Genomic DNA, 18,620 nt, shown 5'->3' on the forward strand with positions numbered 1-18,620 from the left:
TGGTTTTAAGGACCCAGACTCCTTCCATCTTGTTGATCATGAATTCCTGGGGTGTTGTTCTTTGGCCACAATGTCAAAGATGGTCCACACCATCTAGCAAGAAGAGCAAAAGCCTTCCCTTCCCTTTAATAGTAGGCCTGGAAGTTCGGACTCCGCTTCTGCTCACAGAAACAGAAAACATGGTCACATGGGCACACACAGGGGCCCGGGAGATGGGGAAGTGTGATATTTATTCTGTGGGAGGTCACTTGCCCCCAGAATGGGGTGCTTCATGACTACAGAAGAGAATGGACGTTGTGTCCAAGACATCCAAGACATCCTGCTATGTATGCTGTGCTGTCTAGGAAACTGAGGTGCAGAAGAAATTCTGGTCCTTTCCAGAGCCACCCAGGGACAAAACTGAATTAGACAAGCTGTCCCTGCAAGCTTCCCCCACACCACCACCCATTCTTTCATTTTGGTAACTCTAACTCTCTCCACTGGACCCCGAACATGGGCTGAAGATGAAACACTCTGATCATTAGAGGGGAAGTTGGAGGAAGGGGGAGGCAATAAAGTGAGGAAGTTGGTAGGAAAAAAAGAGAACCAGAAGAGAGTAGTGGTGTAGAAACCAAGTTTCAAAAAGCTCAGCAATTTCAGATGTCGTGGAATGCCAAACAGGATGCCAATCTAAAGAACGCTATTGGATTTGCCAGCGAGGATGTGACAGGTGATCTTTGCCAAATCAGTTTCAGTGGAGTGGTAGGGATTGACATTCGAAGACAGTGGGTTTAGGGGTGAGTGGGAAATGATGTAGAGACAAAGAGCACGGAGTACCTGGGGTATTGAAAAGCAGGAACAATTTGAGGAGAATGGAGGGCCCATGATCACATTGACCCAAAGGATAAAGAATCAACAGAGAGCAAAAGACAAAAAATACAAGGCAGAAATATAGTTTGACCACTTTAACGAAGACCAAAATAACAGTGACTTAAACAAGATTAAAGTCCATTTCTTTCTCATGTAAGTGTCTGAACATGCACAGTCAAGGGCGGATTGGGGACTCCATGGTGTTGGGAATCCAGGTTCCATCCACCTTATTATTCAACCATCCTCAACATATATGGCTTCCATCCTGTGGTCCGAGATCCCAGCCAGGTGGAAGAGGGAAAAGAGACCGGGAAGATTCCCTTTGTGGTAAAGGCACCACCCAGAGTTTGCCCACAGCACATCCACTCCCGTGTTCACTGACCAGATTCTGAGACTTGGCCTCATCTACCTAGGAGGGAGACTGGAACAAAGCAATCTTTAGCTGAGAGACTAGATGCCAGATAAAACTGAAGGGTCCTATTCCTGAAGGAGGAAGGGGCAGTGAGCAGTCAGTCTTAGAAGACCTAGAACAAAGGGCAAGTTCAGCCATGAGTGGGAGGAGGCGCACGGCCACCTGGAAGACGAAGCGGGAAAGCTGGTGGGCTTGGAAAGGGATGGCAAATAGGGAACTCTTGCTTGGTCACTCTTATTTTCTCCACAAAGTTGTACTCAGCATCATCGCTGAGAGGCAGGGACTCCGAGAGAGCCAAGAAGAGAGAAGGTGTGCCAAGCCTCGCTCCCCATCATTGTTTCCCATCTGTTAGGGTGGAACAGCAGGTGTGCACTTGTAGATACCCTGAAGATGGTTTGGAGAACAGCTGTGCTCTTAGAGTCCTGAGCTTCCTTCCCAGCTCTGCGCTTAGCTGCCATATGGCCTTGGACAGGGCAAGAAATATGTTTCTGCATCTGTTAAATGACCATAATAATGCCCACACTGCCTGCCTCACAATCTTGTTTTGTGTCCCCTGAGAGAGCTGTGAAGCTTCTTTGTAAGCTGTGAGGTTGTGGGTGTGCATCATCCTACAGGGATGGAGTGGTCAGGGCACTGGTGAGGCTCCGAGGGAGGCAGGAGAGGGCTAGGAGAGATTGTAAGCACCGGAGAGCCTCCCGCACAAGCTGTTCGGCACCTGCCAAACCCCCCCCCCAGGGGGTCTGGGCCTCTGGCCCAACATCAGACGCCTCTGCTGTCCAGGTGAGGGTGACAGGGGAGGGGGCAGCACTCCAAGCTGGCCACAGCTGGTGGCAGTCAGCTTGTGTTCTGTCTTGAGATCATGGTCACAGAGCCTTGGCCTCGTCCCCTGCATTTGGCCTTGGAAGTTCTCCTGGGACCTGTCCTTGACCCCAAGTTACCACTTCATGTTCCTGGCCTCAGCCCAGGAAACAGTGTGAGTTTCTCCCCCAGCCTTGGGTTTAGCACAACCAGCCTTGTCCAGTGTATATGCACGCGTACGCATGCACACACACACTGCTTGCACACACAAGCACCACATACAACACACCACCCATATAACATATGCCACACACATGTACTCCCCACCACCACACACATGTCCCCCCACAAACTGCACATACATACAACCCACATGCACACACCCAACACATACATACCACACACACATATACTCCCTTTTTTCCAACTGGTCTCTACCCCATGTCACATTCAACCCACCATACAACCTGCCATGCAACTACTTGAGGGATTTGGGATTTTTTTAATTCAATTAGCCAACATATAGTATATCATTAGTTTTTGATGTAGTGTTCAACGATTCATTAGTTACGTATAAAACCTAGTGCACGAGGGATTTTTCTAAAACACAAATTAGGCTACTTTCTTGTTTAAACTCCTCCACTTCTTCCAGTGGTTTTCCAGAGTCTTCAGGCTAAAATTCTAGCCTCTTACCAAAGCGATTGAGCTCCCCCAAGGTCTGTTCCTTGACAACCCACTTTAGCCATCCCTCAACCTCCAGCCCCATCGGCCAGTCTGAACCATTTGGGTATTCCCCATCCACGTCCCCATGTGGCTCCTCCGGCCTCTGCTTTGCCCATCCCTTCCATCCTCCAGAGAAATGCCCCTGCTGAAAATTGTACTTATTCTTCCAAACCCTGTTCAGAGTTCACCTGTTCTGTAAAGATTCTCTTGACAACCCCAGTGGAATGTTCCCTTCCTCATCTACAGGTACAGAGTGGAATGACTTGTTTCCTATGTGTCTCCCCTGCTAGGCAGGTGACTTCCTCAAGGTCACTATATATATAGAACACTGGGTCCTGGCATTGGGTAGGTGCTCCATGAACGCTGGCTGGCTGGCTGGCACTCACCCCCTGATCCTTCCACACAGATCAGAGTAGAAAACCAGCATGACTACCAGGACATCACCAGCATGGTGGCTATGGCCAAAACCTACGCCACCACTGAGGCCTTCATTGACTCCAAGTATGACATCCGCATCCAGAAAATCGGATCCAACTACAAGGCTTACATGTGAGTCCCTGGGCAGGGCCTGGGTTGCTGGGAGGGAGGGTGGGAGGAGAGTGTAGGAGGAACATCCATTGGAGATGTACGTCCAGCCCTGTCTCCTCCACTGCAGGGCAGAGACCCTTCAGCACTTCATTATTCTCCCTTTATGTCCACTTACTGCCCCTCTTCTCTGGTCAGTATGGCTAAGTGCTGATGCTTTCTCACAGCTTATCCCAGGGCAGAAATCTGTCTACCCAAAGAGAGCTGCTTCTCCCAGAGGAAGAAAGATACTTGGCATGTTTGGGGGACTTCAAGTACATATGGATGTATACCACAGGAGACTAGACTGAAAGAGAAACTTGGGGACAAATCAAGGAGGGCCTTAAATGCCTTGCTGAGGGTTTGGGGCTCTGTTCTGTTCTCTCCTGAGCAGAGAAGTGGCATGATCTGACCTGCATTTATAAAAAGCTAGCTCTGGGGCCATGGGCTGCAGAGGGGTTTCTCTGGAACTATTAAGACCGATTAGGAGATGACATCAGATTTCTCCAGCTGCAAGCAACAGAAACCACACCTGACTGCTTTGATGGAGTTTTCAGAAGGGAATCTATTAGAAAGGCATGAATGATCAGAAACCCTAAAAACAAATCCACTCAACTGTCAATTTCAGAACTATTAGAATCCAAGGCAGCTGCAGGAATCTGGGTGGCCAGAGCAACAGACAATCTTCATGGCACCCCTATTGGGAAATGAATCTGCCCGAGTCATTTTCAGTGCTTAACTCAAGGTTGTGATTCCATGGAAACAGGGCGGATTAATCCAACTTGGATCACAGGCTTACTGGTTGGAGAAGGGCAGAAGACCAGTATGGAGAGTCCCACCAAGATGATATGCAATATGGGTGGGGTCAGCCTCCAGTGGGAATAGAGGTGCTGTGACAAAGGGAAGAAGAATGAATGCCAGAAAATCCAACACATACATTCAGCCCAGGGGTGGTTCTGGCAGAGGATGACTCACACTCGAGCGGCTGTGGTCATGAGAACAGGACTTCTTGAAAAGGTGGGAGGGCTTATCTGCTCCAAGGCCTCTCTGTGTCTCACTTTGGAATGTTGTTGTTGGTTCCCCTTGAAATGACAAGACCCCAGAGAGCTAACCAGTGCCCAGTTGCCAAGCTTTCCTGGAGCCCTGGCCGTGTGCACGGCTCCCCATCCGAGGGCTGCCATGGCGGGCTCGGGACAGTTGGAAATCTCTCTGCATGCTTTTGCACAGTGGAGCTTGTGCTCTAGGTCAGGGTCAGCAAACCACCACCCACAGGCTAAATCCAGCTGTCCCCTGTTTCTGTAAATAAAGTTTTATTGACCACAGCCAGACACATCCATTTGTGCATTATCTCGGGTTGCTTCTGCTCTACCTGCATTGCCTAGACTAGGGCTCAGCAGACTTTTTCCATAAAGGGCCAGATGGTCCTTTTAGGCTTTGAGGGCCCCACAATCTTCACTACAACTACTCCACTCTGCCATTGCCTGGGGAGCTGGTGAAGAGGCAGACCTCTTCTTTCAAGTTGAAAGGCAGACTTTCCTTAGACTTGACCTCTAAGGAAAGATTCCCAGGAAAGGGATAGAGCCAGTTCTCAAGGAAGACTTCCGCCCTGTCTTGCCAATTACTCTCTGCTACCCATGAGCCAGGCCAGACCTGTCTCTAATCTCAGATGCCCTCAGGGTGATAAGATCGGCTCTTCCCTGCCCCCTATGAGTTGGGGAACATTCCAGTGCAGCACTCCAGTGCATTACTGAGGTCTCCACCATCCGTCATGATATCATTTCCCTCCTCTCCTCATTGTTCGCGTTTCCACTTGACATTGACGACACCTTGTCCTAGTTTCTCTTCTTGAAGATTAGCTCATTGCCGCATTCTTTATGCTGAGCCTTTGTGCCCTGGCAGCTCCAGTTTGTCATTATTTATGACTTTTCCTGGACCCTGCCTTGGCCCCTGTCCGAGGGAGCGGGTTCGTGTCAGACCTCAATGTAGAGCATCCTCTCGGCCCCCCCACCCCACCCCCCGACCATTCAACCTCCTTTCTGTCCCACTTCCTGCCCTGCACTCAGACCTCTGTGCTTGTTGCTACTGGGGTGTCATTGTTACTCGGGCTTCTCAGCAGACGGAGCTAGGAAATACATGGGTGTACCTTAACCCATGCATGCACACGTATCTGTAATTATTTCTATATATATCCAGCTCTATCTAGAGCTAAAGAGGGCTCATATTGACGTCTCCGACTTTCCTCTAGTACCACGTGATTCACTTCTGCCTTCCCAGATTGCTTATTTATAACTTCCCACTCCAACAGGGAAAATCCTGGCTCCTACCAGCCGCCATCCATTTACTTATGTGTTCAGTCCCAGTCCAACTGCAGAACCATGAACGTGGAGCCCCGTGGGAAAGAGCTTTACCCACTGCAGTGCAGTGCTCAGGTACAGCTCCCCTTATAGTTAGTCAGACAGCCTCCACTCTCGTCCAAGCTTATGTGGGTCTGCACCTTACCACCCACCCCCACCGTCTTCAGCAAGGAGGTCGACATCATACATTTGCAATATAGGTCGACTCTTCTGGCACAGTCTACATTCTATCCTACATTCAAGCAGTTGCATCACATTTCGGCCAAGTGAGTCTTTTCCCCCAGCCTGTGACGGGCTCTGCCATGGAGAGTCGTGGTTAAGAGCATGGAGTTCCTCAGATATGGGTTGATGGCTTGTGCCACTCAGTGGGAATGGTAATAATGGTAATATCTCTCTCATTAGGTTCTCTGACCCATGTCTCAGGCAGAGAAAGCACCCATCGAACAGCAACTCTCACCATTATTATTTTCTTGGCAGGAGAGCAATCTGGCTTGTGTTCCTGCTGCTTCTGGCATTGCGATGCCTTCTTTTCTTGTCTCTACTGACTGACAAATAATGGCAGTGCCCATTGGACTAAGACATTTATGGGAATATTTCCTTTAGTCCACACAATATATAAGGATGGAGATCATTCCCATTTTACCAATGGAAAAAATAAAGACTCCGAGATGGTGTCCATGGTTATACAGCCAGAAAATGCTGGAACCAAGATTCAGCCTTGCATCTGTCTGACTCAAGTCAGTTCTTCCCTTCTCTTGCCACCATGCAGATCCCACTATACCAACCCTCCCACCCTCCAAGGCACATTCAGTGGTTACCTTCTGGGGTCACATTGAGTGACTCTGGTTTCTCCTCTGCTTTCCCCGAGCTCTTCACTACTCGGGTATGCTGCTAACCTTACCATGCCTCTACTGTGGTTTTAAACTGGTCCACCCTTCCTGGTAGTAAGCAGCCTTAGGATGGGGTCACTGAGACAAGCCTAGTACCCAGGACATAGAGTGGCCCAGTGAGTGTTTGCCGAATTGAATTGAATCGAGTTGGGCTGAACTGAACGGACATAGCGCTTATCGATGTCACTGTACCCCTTGGCAATTCTAGCCCCTGTTGTCCATCAGCAATTCTCGGCATCTCTTGTCATCAAATGCATCTTCTTTTCTGTTTTAGAAGGATACATTTGTCTAGCAATTCCTCCTCCCACATTCCCCTTTCATCTCAACCACATGCCTTCCCTCGGCCATAAAACACAAAGCTTTACCTCCACCACTTTGCTTATACTCATTCAGTCTTCGCTGAGTCCAGATAGGCCACCGGAGATCAATTTGTCTTGATTTTTCCACAATATACACAGTCCCTTACCCAGGACTTAGTTACTGGGTACCTACTACATGCCAGGTCCCACTGGATACTGTGGGGGCCGGGAGTGAGTCAGACATGTCCCTGGCCCTCAAGGAAGACTGGACACTAAAGTGGTCATTCCAGGTGAGATTAGCATGACTAAATATTGGTTTAGGGGCATTTACTCTTGTTGGGGGAGGTGGGCTGTTGGGAAGTCACATCTCATATGAAACATGAAGGATGAGTAGTCCTTAGGGAGGCAAAGATGGAGACAAAGACTGGATCAGGCAAAGGGAAGAATGTATCTAGAAGCCTCGACCTAGGAAAAAACCATGGCACTGGAGGATCGCAAGGGAGGTTGGTGTTGCTGGAGCAGAAAAGGCAAACAGAGAGGGTATTGAGGCCAGAAGGCCTTCCTGCCCTTCACCATGAAAAAGTGATCAGTTCTCTCCATGGATCATTTTTCCTACATTTTGGAGCCCTCAAGAAATTCCAGAATCACTAATAGCTCTACTACCCTAGTTCTTCTTTTCAAAAACAAGAGGCCAAGGTTTGGGGGATTTCATCTGATGGTGTAGACATGTTTTAAATTTCATCTTTAGAGGCACCTGCACCCCCATGTTCATAGCAACCATGTCCACAATAGCCAAATTGTGGAAGGAGCCAAGATGTCCATCGACAGATGAATGGATAAAGAAGATGTGGTGTATATATACACAATGGAATACTACTCAGCCATCAGAAAGGATGAATACCTAACATTTACATCGACATGGATGGAACTGGAAGGTATTATGCTGAGCAAAATAAGTCAATCAGAGAAAGAATTATCAAATGGTTTCACTCATATGTGGAATATAAGAAACAACGCAGAGTATCATAGGGAAAGGGAGGGGAAAATGGGATGGAAAGAAATCAGAGAGGGAGAAAAACCATGAGAGACTTTTTACTATGGGAAACAAACTGAGGGTTGTTGGAGGGGAGGTGGGTAGGGGGATGGGGTAAGTGGTTGACAAGCATTAAGGAGGGCACATGGTGTGATGAACACTGCGTGTTATATGCAACTGATGAATCACTGAACTCTACCTCTGAAATTAATGATGTACTATACATTGGCTAATTGAATTTAAATTTAAAAAATGAAAAAAATAATAATCTTTGGATTTCCAAGGCAGCCTAGAAAAAAATACATAAGATCCAACAAGTAAATAAGACAATCAGCATAAAGGAAAATAAAAAACAGGCCAATAAAGCTGGGGGCAGGATGTGTCCCTAACAATACATGCCAGAATGTGAGCCAGATATTTGAATTGGAGCCTCCTAGCAGCCAAAGCAAAGAAGGAAGGGCGGAGCAGTGACAGGGGTCCTAATGCCCTCGGTGTTATTTTTCTGATACAGGAGAACCTCCATCTCTGGAAACTGGAAGGCCAACACAGGCTCTGCCATGCTGGAGCAGGTGGCCATGACAGAGAGGTAAGAGACAGAGGAGGTGTGATAGGGCGCGGCAGCAGCCCTGACAGGAGGTGGGGGAGGGATACAACAAGAGGCCTGTAAGGAATGGCGCCTTACCCTCCGGCCAGGGCCTCACCACCCACAGAGCACTTTCCCAGACATGGCAACTCTTTATTGCACAACCCCCTGCAGGGTAGATGTTATTATAATCCCACTTTACAGATGGCAGAAGCAAGTTCAGAGAGGGAAAGTGACTTGTCCAGAGTCACAGAGCTGATCAGTGACAGAGCTGAGAGTAGATCCCTGATGTCTTAACTCCAAGTCTGGGGGTCTTTCCAGCCCTGCCCAGCTACTGCAGAGAGAGCAGGGAGTCCTCACCAGTCCCTTCTGTGCTCTGACAGGTACACGAAAGCATCCATATTAGGGCACCAGGGCTCCTGGAATGTCCATTCCTCTCTCCAACTTCTTTTTCCAGCTCAGTGTCAGGAGGAAGAGGTTATTTCCACTGACTCATGAATGTGGTATGTGCACTCTGGCTAAAGGTCCCTCAGGTCTTTCTTCCTTTAAGCACTGCTGGGAGCTCTCCTCACCTGAAGAAGGGCCAGTCACCTGCTCCCGGGGCCAGCAGGGCACACACATTCTTTCCTGCGGCCCCGTGACCTCTGCGTGCAGGCAAGCAACGAGAGTGGATAGCGTGTGGGCTTTGGGGTCAGAAAGATCTGTTGGGTGAACATTCATTGAGTGCCGACTGCATGCCATGTTGTGCCAAGCACCAAAGGAATCAAGATGAAAAGATCCAGCCCTTCCCTTCAGAGACTCTGTGTCCATTGGGGCGTCAGAACACAAATCTCATTGGTCAGAGACAAGAGGGGGTCAGTTGGCTTGTGGCGATGAAAACTCCAGAGGTGCAGCTCTAGGTAAGTTTAGGGCTCATCCCCACACACCTCAGTTCAGCTTGCTTCTGCGGTGGCTTCCTTCCGGCCAGCGTGCTCATCTGGGGGCGCATAGCGGCTCCAGGTTTCCCTCCTGACGGTGTCAAGGCCCGCAGGACAAAAGTCTTTCCCAACCATCTCAACCAAAGACTGGAAGTGAGCCTTCTTCGCGGAGTGGCCTGCCTTGGGTCACATGACCATCCGTGAGCCCATCACTATGGCCTCGGAGCGGCTCCTGTGCAATTGCCGGGGCCCATGTCACCTGTCCACCCCTGGAGATTGCGGTGGGACCAGGCACTGTGGCAGCAGCGACAGAGGGAGACGGGGTGGGCTCTGACGCCATGGAACATCAGGAAGGACAGGAGGGGAAATCAATCTACAGAGGTCCACTCCGGGCTCCGCGGTCAACGTCGGACACCGAGTGTGGTATGTTGGGGTGGCAGTAAGCTGTGGGTGCTTGCAGAGGGAGCCCAGAGAAGGGTCAGCCAGTGAGACTAGCAAGGGGTGAGGTCAGGGAAGGCTTCCTGAAGGAGGTGGTGCTGCAGTCCCCTTGTAAAGAATGAGTAGGAGTTGGGCGTCTGGGAGGCTCAGTTAGTTAAGCAACTGCCTTCGGCTCAGGTCATGATCCTGGAGTCCCGGGATCGAGTCCCGCATCGGGCTCCCTGCTCAGCTGGAGGTCTGCTTCTCCCTCTGACCCTTTTCCCTCTCGTGCTCTCTGTCTCTCATTCTCTCTCTCTCTCAAATAAATAAATAAAATCTTAAAAAAAAAAAAAAAAAGAATGAGTAGGAGTTGGGAGGCATTCCTTCATTTCCTTGTCGGTCATCTGTTGAGCACGAGCTGGGAGCCAGGTGTTGAGCGAGGCCCTGGGGAAACGGTGGCAAACAAGACGGACATGGTGTCTCCCTTTCTGGAACTGATGGCTCGGGGGCTCAGAGAAGCAGGAGGTGAGCGAAAGCGAGTGGTCCTGTCCCTTCCAGGCTAGGTTACCAGGGGCAAGTTAAATAACCCTTGTGAACTGCTCCAGCTGTTAATTGTTAATCAGCCAGAGGCTGATCGGGAGACGGAGGCTCGGTAGCTCCCCTGGTAGCAGGCACCACGAGGAGGGGCTGCCTCTCCTTCCTGTCAGCCCCAGGGGTCAGCTGCGGCCCTCGCTCTGGGGGCCCGCCTGTGCCAGCTCGTCTCAGGGAGGGGTGTGCTCGTGACCTTGCCCACCCGAATCATCTGGTCCGGGCAGTCATTTCCTTCCCCCAGTGAGCATCCACAGGACATCGTGGTCCTTTTCTCCATGGCCTTTCCAGAATGGGAGCCCAGCCTTCTGTGAAGCCTCATGAGCTGCTCACAAATGGCCCCAGCAGGCCACCGTATCCCCTGCTCTGCACAGTTCCAGGTCACGTGGGCCATTCCTGCAAGGGCCTACCTCAGGCACGCGTCCGCTTAGGCCTGGGATTCACTTCCGCTTCTGCAGAGTCATGGGCAGTGCTCGCAAAGCCTGGGACAGAGCTTCCCAATGCCACCTCCACGGGGGGAGTCTCTGGGGGCCCATAAACGGGCCCCAGCTCCTCCTTCCACCTGGCTTACCTGTTTGCCAGGTAGCCTGATCCCTCCTCGGCAAAACTGACAATGTGGCTTGGCTGGTGCTAGTCCCACCCGGCTGGAGGGGACCATGGACCCATGTTCTTCAGTCTCTCCCACACTGCCCCACCCATGAAGCCCCTTCCTTAACCCTGGGAAGGGGTGGGGGGGGCTATGGCCCATGGGATGCAGCCTGTAGGTATTCTGGAAGTTCATCATTGGAAAATAGCCTCTAGAAACCAGTTTTCTCTGGGTCTTGGTCCAGACTTCCACCTTCCATTGAGAAGAAACCTGATTTAGGGGTTGTCTCAGAGCACTGAAACTGAAGGGGCCTCACCGGCCAGCCACTGTGGCCAAATACAGGGACCCTGGTCAGAGAGCCCGGGGGGCTCTTGGAGCTCTGAGGACCGAAGGTCGTCCTCAACTGTGGCTGCACATGAGAATCCCATGGGAAGCTTTAAAGTACAGAGAGTATTCTGACATAGGGCAGGGCCCCCAAATCTGAGTGTTGACTCTGTGTATGTTTGCTTGACTCTCCTGGTAATTCTGAGGCACAATGAGAATCATACCTAGGCCTTCCCATTTTTCAGGTAAGGAAACTGAGGCTTCAAGAAGAGGCTTCCCCAAAATTATTGAGGAAATGAATAACAAGACTCCAGGTCACTGGTCTCCCGTGCTGAGGGAGAACAGGCTGCAGTGTGTCCCAACTGACAAGAAGGGTGGCTTGCGGGCTCCTGGGTGGCTCAGTTGGTTGAGCAACTGCCTTCGGCTCAGGTCATGATCCTGGAGTCCCGGGATCGAGTCCCTCATCGGGCTCCCTGCTCAGCAGGGAGTCTGCTTCTCCCTCTGACCCTCCTCCCTCTCATGCTCTCTGTCTCTCATTCTCTCTCTCGCAAATAAATTAAAAAAAAAAAAAAAAAAAAGAAGGGTGGCTTGCTTGGACTGCGGAATCAGACAGAATCTAGGTTTGGAAGCCAGCACTGTGGCTGATTAAGGTCTCTGAGCCTCAGTCTCCTCATCAGAAATATGGGTTCAGCCTTCCTGACAGAGTTGTGGTGGGGGTTAGAGAAGGAAGGGTCAACCCCCGCAGAAGGCCTGGTACCTATCAGGAGCTGAAAAGGTGTGAGTTGTCATCCTTCCTTTTCCTTCTGTGATCGCGCATGCTCCTTGCTACAGTTGAATGAAAAAACTGAGCAAGGGACCAGGAGATCTGTGTAATTCTGGCTCTATTACTGCCCTGCTGTGTGACCTGGCCAAGCCACTCTCCCTCTCTGGGCCTCAGTGGGCCTTGGCCATTAAGATGAGAGAGTTAGGGGTGCCTGGGTGGCTCAGTTAGTTAAGCGACTGCCTTCGGCTCAGGTCATGATCCTGGAGTCCCGGGATCGAGTCCCGCATCGGGCTACCTGCTCGGCGGGGGGTCTGCTTCTCCCTCTGCCCTCTTCCCTCTCGTGCTCTCTGTCTCTCATTCTCTCTCTCTCAAATAAATAAATAAAATCTTTAAAAAAAAAAAAAAAAAGATGAGAGAGTTAGTTCTAAGAGCATGCTGGCCATGATCTCTCCTCTTTCCAGGCCTTATGGCTCAGAGACACAAATAGATCTCAGAGCAGGCGTGCCCCGAGTGACCCTGGAGAGTGAGGAGAGAAATAGGAATATTGACACAAAGTCCCCTGTGACTCCCAAATCCAGCCACCACAAGGGAAGCCAAGTGCAGGCCCGGGAAGACTTCTCCAGATACAACCATCTCCTTGTTGCAAGGGTCAGAGTCCAGCACTGAAATCTTTCCCCTGCAAAGCAAACTGACCTTGCAGCCCTCAAGTGGCTGGAAAGGGAACATAAGCACTGGGTCCAGAGGGCCAGGCCCGGCTGGGAGAGCAGCCTGCCAGGCTCCCCCGCTTGCCTGCCCCAGGCTCAGGGCAGAATGCACCCTTTGTCTCCCTCAGGCTCTCATCTAGCATGGTCAGCATGGTCGCTGGGGCTCCAAGGGCGGCCTGGGAGGGATTTCTGAGCCCTTCAAGCAGCTTTCCCAAGGGAAAAGGACCGCAGGAGTGGCAGGGTGTCCAGGATGGCTCCGGATGGGGACAAGCTCCCCACTGCCACAGAGCCAGCTGGGTCCTGAGGGGCCGGGGGCGGGGTCTCAGAGACTTCTCCCACCCCTCATTCCTTCTCCCCCTCATCCTTCCTCTCTCTCTCTCTCTCTCTCTCTCTGTTGCTTCCTGGCTCCCTTTCTAGTCCCTCTCCTTTCTCCGGCTCTCTCTCTGTCCATTTGTGTCTCTGCCTTCGTATGCCCGTCTGTCTCTCCCAGTGCTTCTCTGTTGTCTCCGTCTGTCTGTCTTTCTCGCTGCATCTCTGTCTCTTGTTATTTCTGACCACCTCTCTCCATCTCTGAATGCGTGCGCACGGCACTATCTGTCCTGCAGCCTGTTTGTCCGTGTCTCTCAATCTGTCTCCACCTCTCTCTCCCCCCTCTGCTCCCCCTACCTGCTCCCTCCCCCGATGCTCACCGTCTGTCTGTCTGTCGGTCTGTGCAGGTACAGGCTGTGGGTGGATAGCTGCTCAGAAATGTTTGGCGGCCTGGACGTCTGCGCTGTCAAGGCCGTCCACGGCAAGGACGGCAGAGATTACATCATTGAGGTGAGGGCAGGCGTGCAGGACGGACAGGGCCCACGTGTGGGCTCCAGCGTGCTCGGCTCTGTCCCAGCCCGGGGCCTGGGCACATGAGGCTCCCAGAGCTTCTCACCCACCGGCCTCACACAGCTCCCCATCCCCTCCCTCGGCAGCATCTCGAGCCTCTGAGCTCCGGACGTGAAGTTTGACGGCCGCTGGGCCTAAGGGCAGGGGGGCGCGTCAGGCCACGAGTCAGCGAGACTGTGTGCCATTGGGCCTCTGAAGTTTTCTGTGTCCACGTGTGTAAACAGGGCACGTGTCCCTAGTCACCACGCAGAGATTCCATCCTCTGTCCGTTCAACACACTTGTCCTTAGGGGCTCCCCAGGCCTAGGCATGGGTGTGGCTCTGGGGACAGAGCTGTGACCGAGACGGACATGGGGTGTGGTGGGGAAAGAGGATGAAAAACAAGTCATGGAGGACACTGAACCCAGGGAACACAGCACTGCAGGGGTGTGAATAGAAGGAAAGATGGAGGGAAACAGAATTGTAAGAGAGTCTCTCCACAACCCTCCTGCAGCCCAGGCCTCTCCCGGGCCCACAGGCCCCTGCCGTCCTCCAGGACTCTGTCCTCTCCCGCTCCCACAGTCACCCTCTCCCCCCACACTCCCCTCTGTGCTTCTCCCAATCCCACCATCTCGTCTCTCCTCCAGGACTGCCCCCCGCCACCGTCCCTCCTGGTCCCACAGTCCTCCTCTGCACCCCAACCCCTCTCCCCTGCCCACACACACAGCTTTCCCCTGAAAATCCCCCTCTGGCCTCAGAGTTCTCCCTCCTCTCCCCAAATACACGTCTCCGAGGTCACACCCCCCACAGCCCCTTGCAGGGCTCCCCTTCCGAGGCCTTCTCAAGCCACAGCGGACGGGCCGTGCTGACACGTGACGGACAGCCCTGCGGTCGCCCCCTCCCCGGCTTGCGGGCGGCTAATGGCAAGCACATGGCTGGGTGACCGGGAGTCAGCTCGTCCTCCAGGCCCGCGTGCCTCGCTGCTCCCCGGGCCCCGCGGCGCGGCAGGGCCAGGTGACTCCCCCGGGGGGGGTGGGGAGCCCTGCTGCTTGCCGCCAGCCACACCAGGAGGGCATCGGCAGCCTGCCCGGGGAGGGGCCACCCTTGGATGGACACCGTCCCTCTACCCTCCGCAGAGAGGCCGGAAAACTCCCAGGATGAGCTACATCTGTATTTGCAGGGTCCATCCTGCTCTGGAAAACTGGCTGCCACCATAACTGAAAGCACCGCCCCCAACCCAGGAACCCCTTCTCCGAGGCGGTATTGGAGGGGTCAGGAGCACACTTGCTCCTGAGCCAGAGCCAGGCTGCCTCCTGGAGGCACGAGTTTCCCGCCTTCCTGAGCATGCCCTGGGAGCTTTGGACCGGGGGAGAACCCAGGGCCTCCTGCCTGAGGCGTTGCATCTCTTGAGACCGCTCCGGCCCCCCTGCGTCTGCATCTCCTCACAGGGACCACCAGACACGAGCTCGCAGCTTGGCACACACGCGGTCATCCGTCCTTGGCTAATGAGCCCCTGCGCGGGGCACCAGGCTCCCAGCCGGGTGATGGGGATATAGCAGCGACCATGGCGGCAGGGACCCTTCCTCCTAGAGCTCCCATCCAGAGAGGTGACAGCGATCATGGAGGAAGGGCTCCTTGACTCCCCTTCCCCTCCCTCCTGTGAGTTTAGCCCCTTCTCCCTTGCATTCTCTCTGCCCCGAGAACGCCTGCCTATTTGAGTTTTCTCAACATTTGTTCTGAGGAAATAAAAGCCTGGACTCGTGGGCCCAGGCTCCCTGCCTCCAGACATTCAGAGGGTCATGGATGAAAGACCTCTTACATTTAAAAAAAAAAAAAAAAAAAAGCAAAATTAGTGGGTTTGGACTTTAAAAAAAACAAGAAAACAACTTCTCAAAATGTTCCAGGAAAAAAAAAAAAGATGACTTTTCAGATTGTTTTTTCTCTCAGAAACATTGCAGAGTTGTTTCCCTTGCTTTTGGGTTTACAGCAGGGTCAAGGGAGATGGGGAGCTTGCTACCAGGAAGATAAAAGGTATTTTTCCCCACTCAGAAAAAAAAAAAAGGCAGAAGAAATCCAAAAATACTGTTTTCCTCAGCCACCTCTGTGGTGAGAACATAAAATTTGTATGACATGTTTTGTGAAGATCCTCACAGTAGAATACTCAGGGGAAGGACCCTTGACCTTGTCCTCCATGGCCTGTCCAGGGAATGATATTGCTCACTGGGAAAATGTTTCCTTAGGGGAGACCAGAATGTCCACTTCCTTTGGCTTTGTCCACCATGGGGGATTCCAAAATGCTCTGACCTCAGGTTCCTTGTGGTAGCTGTTTTCCACAGCAGGGAGTGTAGGAAACAGAAACCGGAAGAGAAGATGATGGGTAGGGTCAGGGGGAGGAAGGACAGGCCTGTGTCCATCCAGACAGACTCCACAGTTATAACTCAGTTCAGCCCACATAGACCAAGAGGCTGCCCGTGTGCCGGGCACTGAGATCTGGAATGCCAAGGACTCTGGCCCAACCCATAAGGAGCTCAATTCGAGGAGAGTTCTCAGGACCGTGCTAGAATCAACATTCACATCCTTGAGTTTGCTTTTCAGCCTCCCAACCAGAGTGGGTGCTTTAGACAAATAGACCCCTAAAAGCCCCACCTGGAAGGGTCTTCACAGCTGCCCAGACCCCTCAATTTACGGTTGAGGGAAACAAGGGCCCACAGAGGAAACGTGACCTGCCCAAGATCACACAGCGAGTCTATAGGAGAACATAGGCTTGGATTCCAGGTTCCCGTTCTTGGTTTTCACCACAGAGAGCCGTTCAGTGCTCGGTGAGTAATGGAAGGACGGTGGCTTGCTAGCAATGTGTCCTTGAACTTACTACTTGTTTGACGCTGAGGTTCCTCATCATTATGATGAAGATGGTAATAGCACCTGCCTCCAAGAGCTGTTCTGAGATTTGTACGAGATCATCCACACCCAGTGCTTGGAACAGTGCCTGGCACATAATAAGTGCTTAATAACACAGCACACACTGGTATCCTTATCATTATGAGCAGGACTTATTGCAAGGACCTTCCATTTCTCCATCGTAGGAGTTACTGAGGGCATATCTGTCGATCAGGACTCCAGGCCCATCCCTGACCTCAGGGACTCACGGTCTGGTTGGAGAGACACAGGTAAACAGGAGATGTCAGCACTGTGGGTAAGCTGTCTGATGGAACAACCAATGTGAGGACAGCAGGGGTGTAGATGAGCAGCTGGTTAGAAGTTGCTCGGTCAGAGAAGAAGGGCTTAGCTTCGTGTTCCAGGAAGGATGAGAAGGAATTAAGTGAAGAGTGAGCGGAGGGAATGGGCATAGACAAGGACCGGTCGGAAGAGAGAACCTGGTGAGTCCAGAGCTTGGGAAAAGGGGAAACAAGGCTGTGCATTTGACGGCCGTCGGGTGGATGAACAGGCCCGGACTCCCACAGTGGAGGAGGGGAGAGAGTGCCTGCCTAGGCCTCACTCCCCTTCCAGTCCTTCCACGGCTGCCCATGCCTGGGGAGATCACCTGCATGGTTGGCCCGCGCGATTTTGGCCAAGTCCCTTCCCATCTTTAGGCCTCAGTTTCCCCATCTGCAAAAAGAACGGGATGAGCAAATGTGATCTCGCAGGACCCCTCCCAATATAAGCACTTTGCCTCCTTCAGAAGCACGCCATTCCCTGTGGAATATGTTTCTCTCCAGGCACATGTTCTGCCAGAGCCCCTGAGAACAGGCCTTTCCTCATCCCTCTTCTCTCCGAACCCGGGGTCAACTCCAGCCCATGTCATTTTTTGGTCATAATTGAGCCCCCACCTTCACTGCTTCCGGCATTGTGGAAAGCCTTGACCTTGGGCTAAAGTTCAGGAGGTGGGCCCCATGCCTGGGCAGGAGCCAAGGTGGGAAAGGAGGGGGCGGAGACTGGCTCCCCAAAGAAAAGAGCAGAAAAGGTCAGCAAAGGCTCCCTGGCTATTGGTCACATTTCTGTAGCCCAACAAACGTAGGCTGAATTGAACTAAATCCAGAGAGTTGATTAAACTGAACTGCGGGGATCTGGGTGTCTCGGCGGGAGTCATTCCCAGCGAGAGGCGCTGGGCTGGGTGTTTGCTGGGAGAACATCACCATCTAGTGGTCACTTCTGTCCTGAGCCCTGAGCCAGCCCTCCCAGGACGTGTTGCCTGGCTGCCTGGCTACCGGGCAAGGGGTTCCCTCAGGCCTCCTTTCTCTCCCACAGGTGATGGACAGCTCAATGCCCTTGATCGGAGAGCACGTGGAAGAGGACAGACAGCTGATGGCCGACCTCGTTGTCTCCAAAATGAGCCAACTCCTGATACCAGGGGGCACAGTGCCCTCGCCCCTGAGGCCTTGGGTAAGGTTCTCGGGAGCACAGGAGACTTTGTACCCGTGAGAAATGCTGGGCTGTCTGGGACCGGGGAGCCTCTGGATCCAAAGGAGATAGTCCTAGAATGGAACCAGCCTGGGGAGAAGGGAATGGGGTGTCGCTGGAGGCTGGGCATGCGAGCTTGCACCCCTGCTCCGGACAGGGGAGTTTGGGAGGCTCTGAGACCTTCCTCCTTCCATCATAGATAGAAAAACCTTGTCTCGACTGCACTTGCAGGCAGAGATTATTAATGTAAGAAGTCAGTTGTCCCTTCTGTGCCCTCCGTCCTAGGCCCGAGCAGGGCGCAGCGGGTGCGTGTGGGTGTGTGTGTATGGCCGTGTGCATGCACTCGTGGGCGTGTGTACGTGCACGCGTGCCCTTTGCGTGTTCCCAGGGCACCAGTCAATAGGGACTATTGTGTCTTCTGTCTCTCCATCCCCCAACCTCGACAAGCTCCCACATAGCTCCTCCCTTCCACGGCGCTCACCACAGATTACCAGATCGTTCTCCAAAGAATTTGCTAGCATGCAGCTTTCTGGAAAAGCAAGTCTCAAAACCTGCTCCCCC

At 52.4% G+C, this 18,620-nt stretch overlaps 1 protein-coding gene across 2 annotated transcripts in view; it reads left to right on the forward strand.

Moving 5' to 3' along the window:
* Positions 1 to 18,620, forward strand: part of SYN3 (synapsin III) — a 415,136-nt gene that overhangs the window by 386,989 nt on the left and 9,527 nt on the right. For both annotated transcript variants that reach the window (XM_021687386.2, XM_021687385.2), the window contains 4 exons: positions 3,189 to 3,331; positions 8,434 to 8,508; positions 13,521 to 13,623; positions 17,907 to 18,041. In XM_021687386.2, the coding sequence (XP_021543061.1) occupies positions 3,189 to 3,331; positions 8,434 to 8,508; positions 13,521 to 13,623; positions 17,907 to 18,041 (456 nt within the window). The remainder of the gene's footprint in view (positions 1 to 3,188; positions 3,332 to 8,433; positions 8,509 to 13,520; positions 13,624 to 17,906; positions 18,042 to 18,620) is intronic.

The sequence above is a fragment of the Neomonachus schauinslandi genome, chromosome 5 (assembly GCF_002201575.2).
Source record: "Neomonachus schauinslandi chromosome 5, ASM220157v2, whole genome shotgun sequence".
NCBI lineage: Eukaryota > Metazoa > Chordata > Mammalia > Carnivora > Phocidae > Neomonachus > Neomonachus schauinslandi.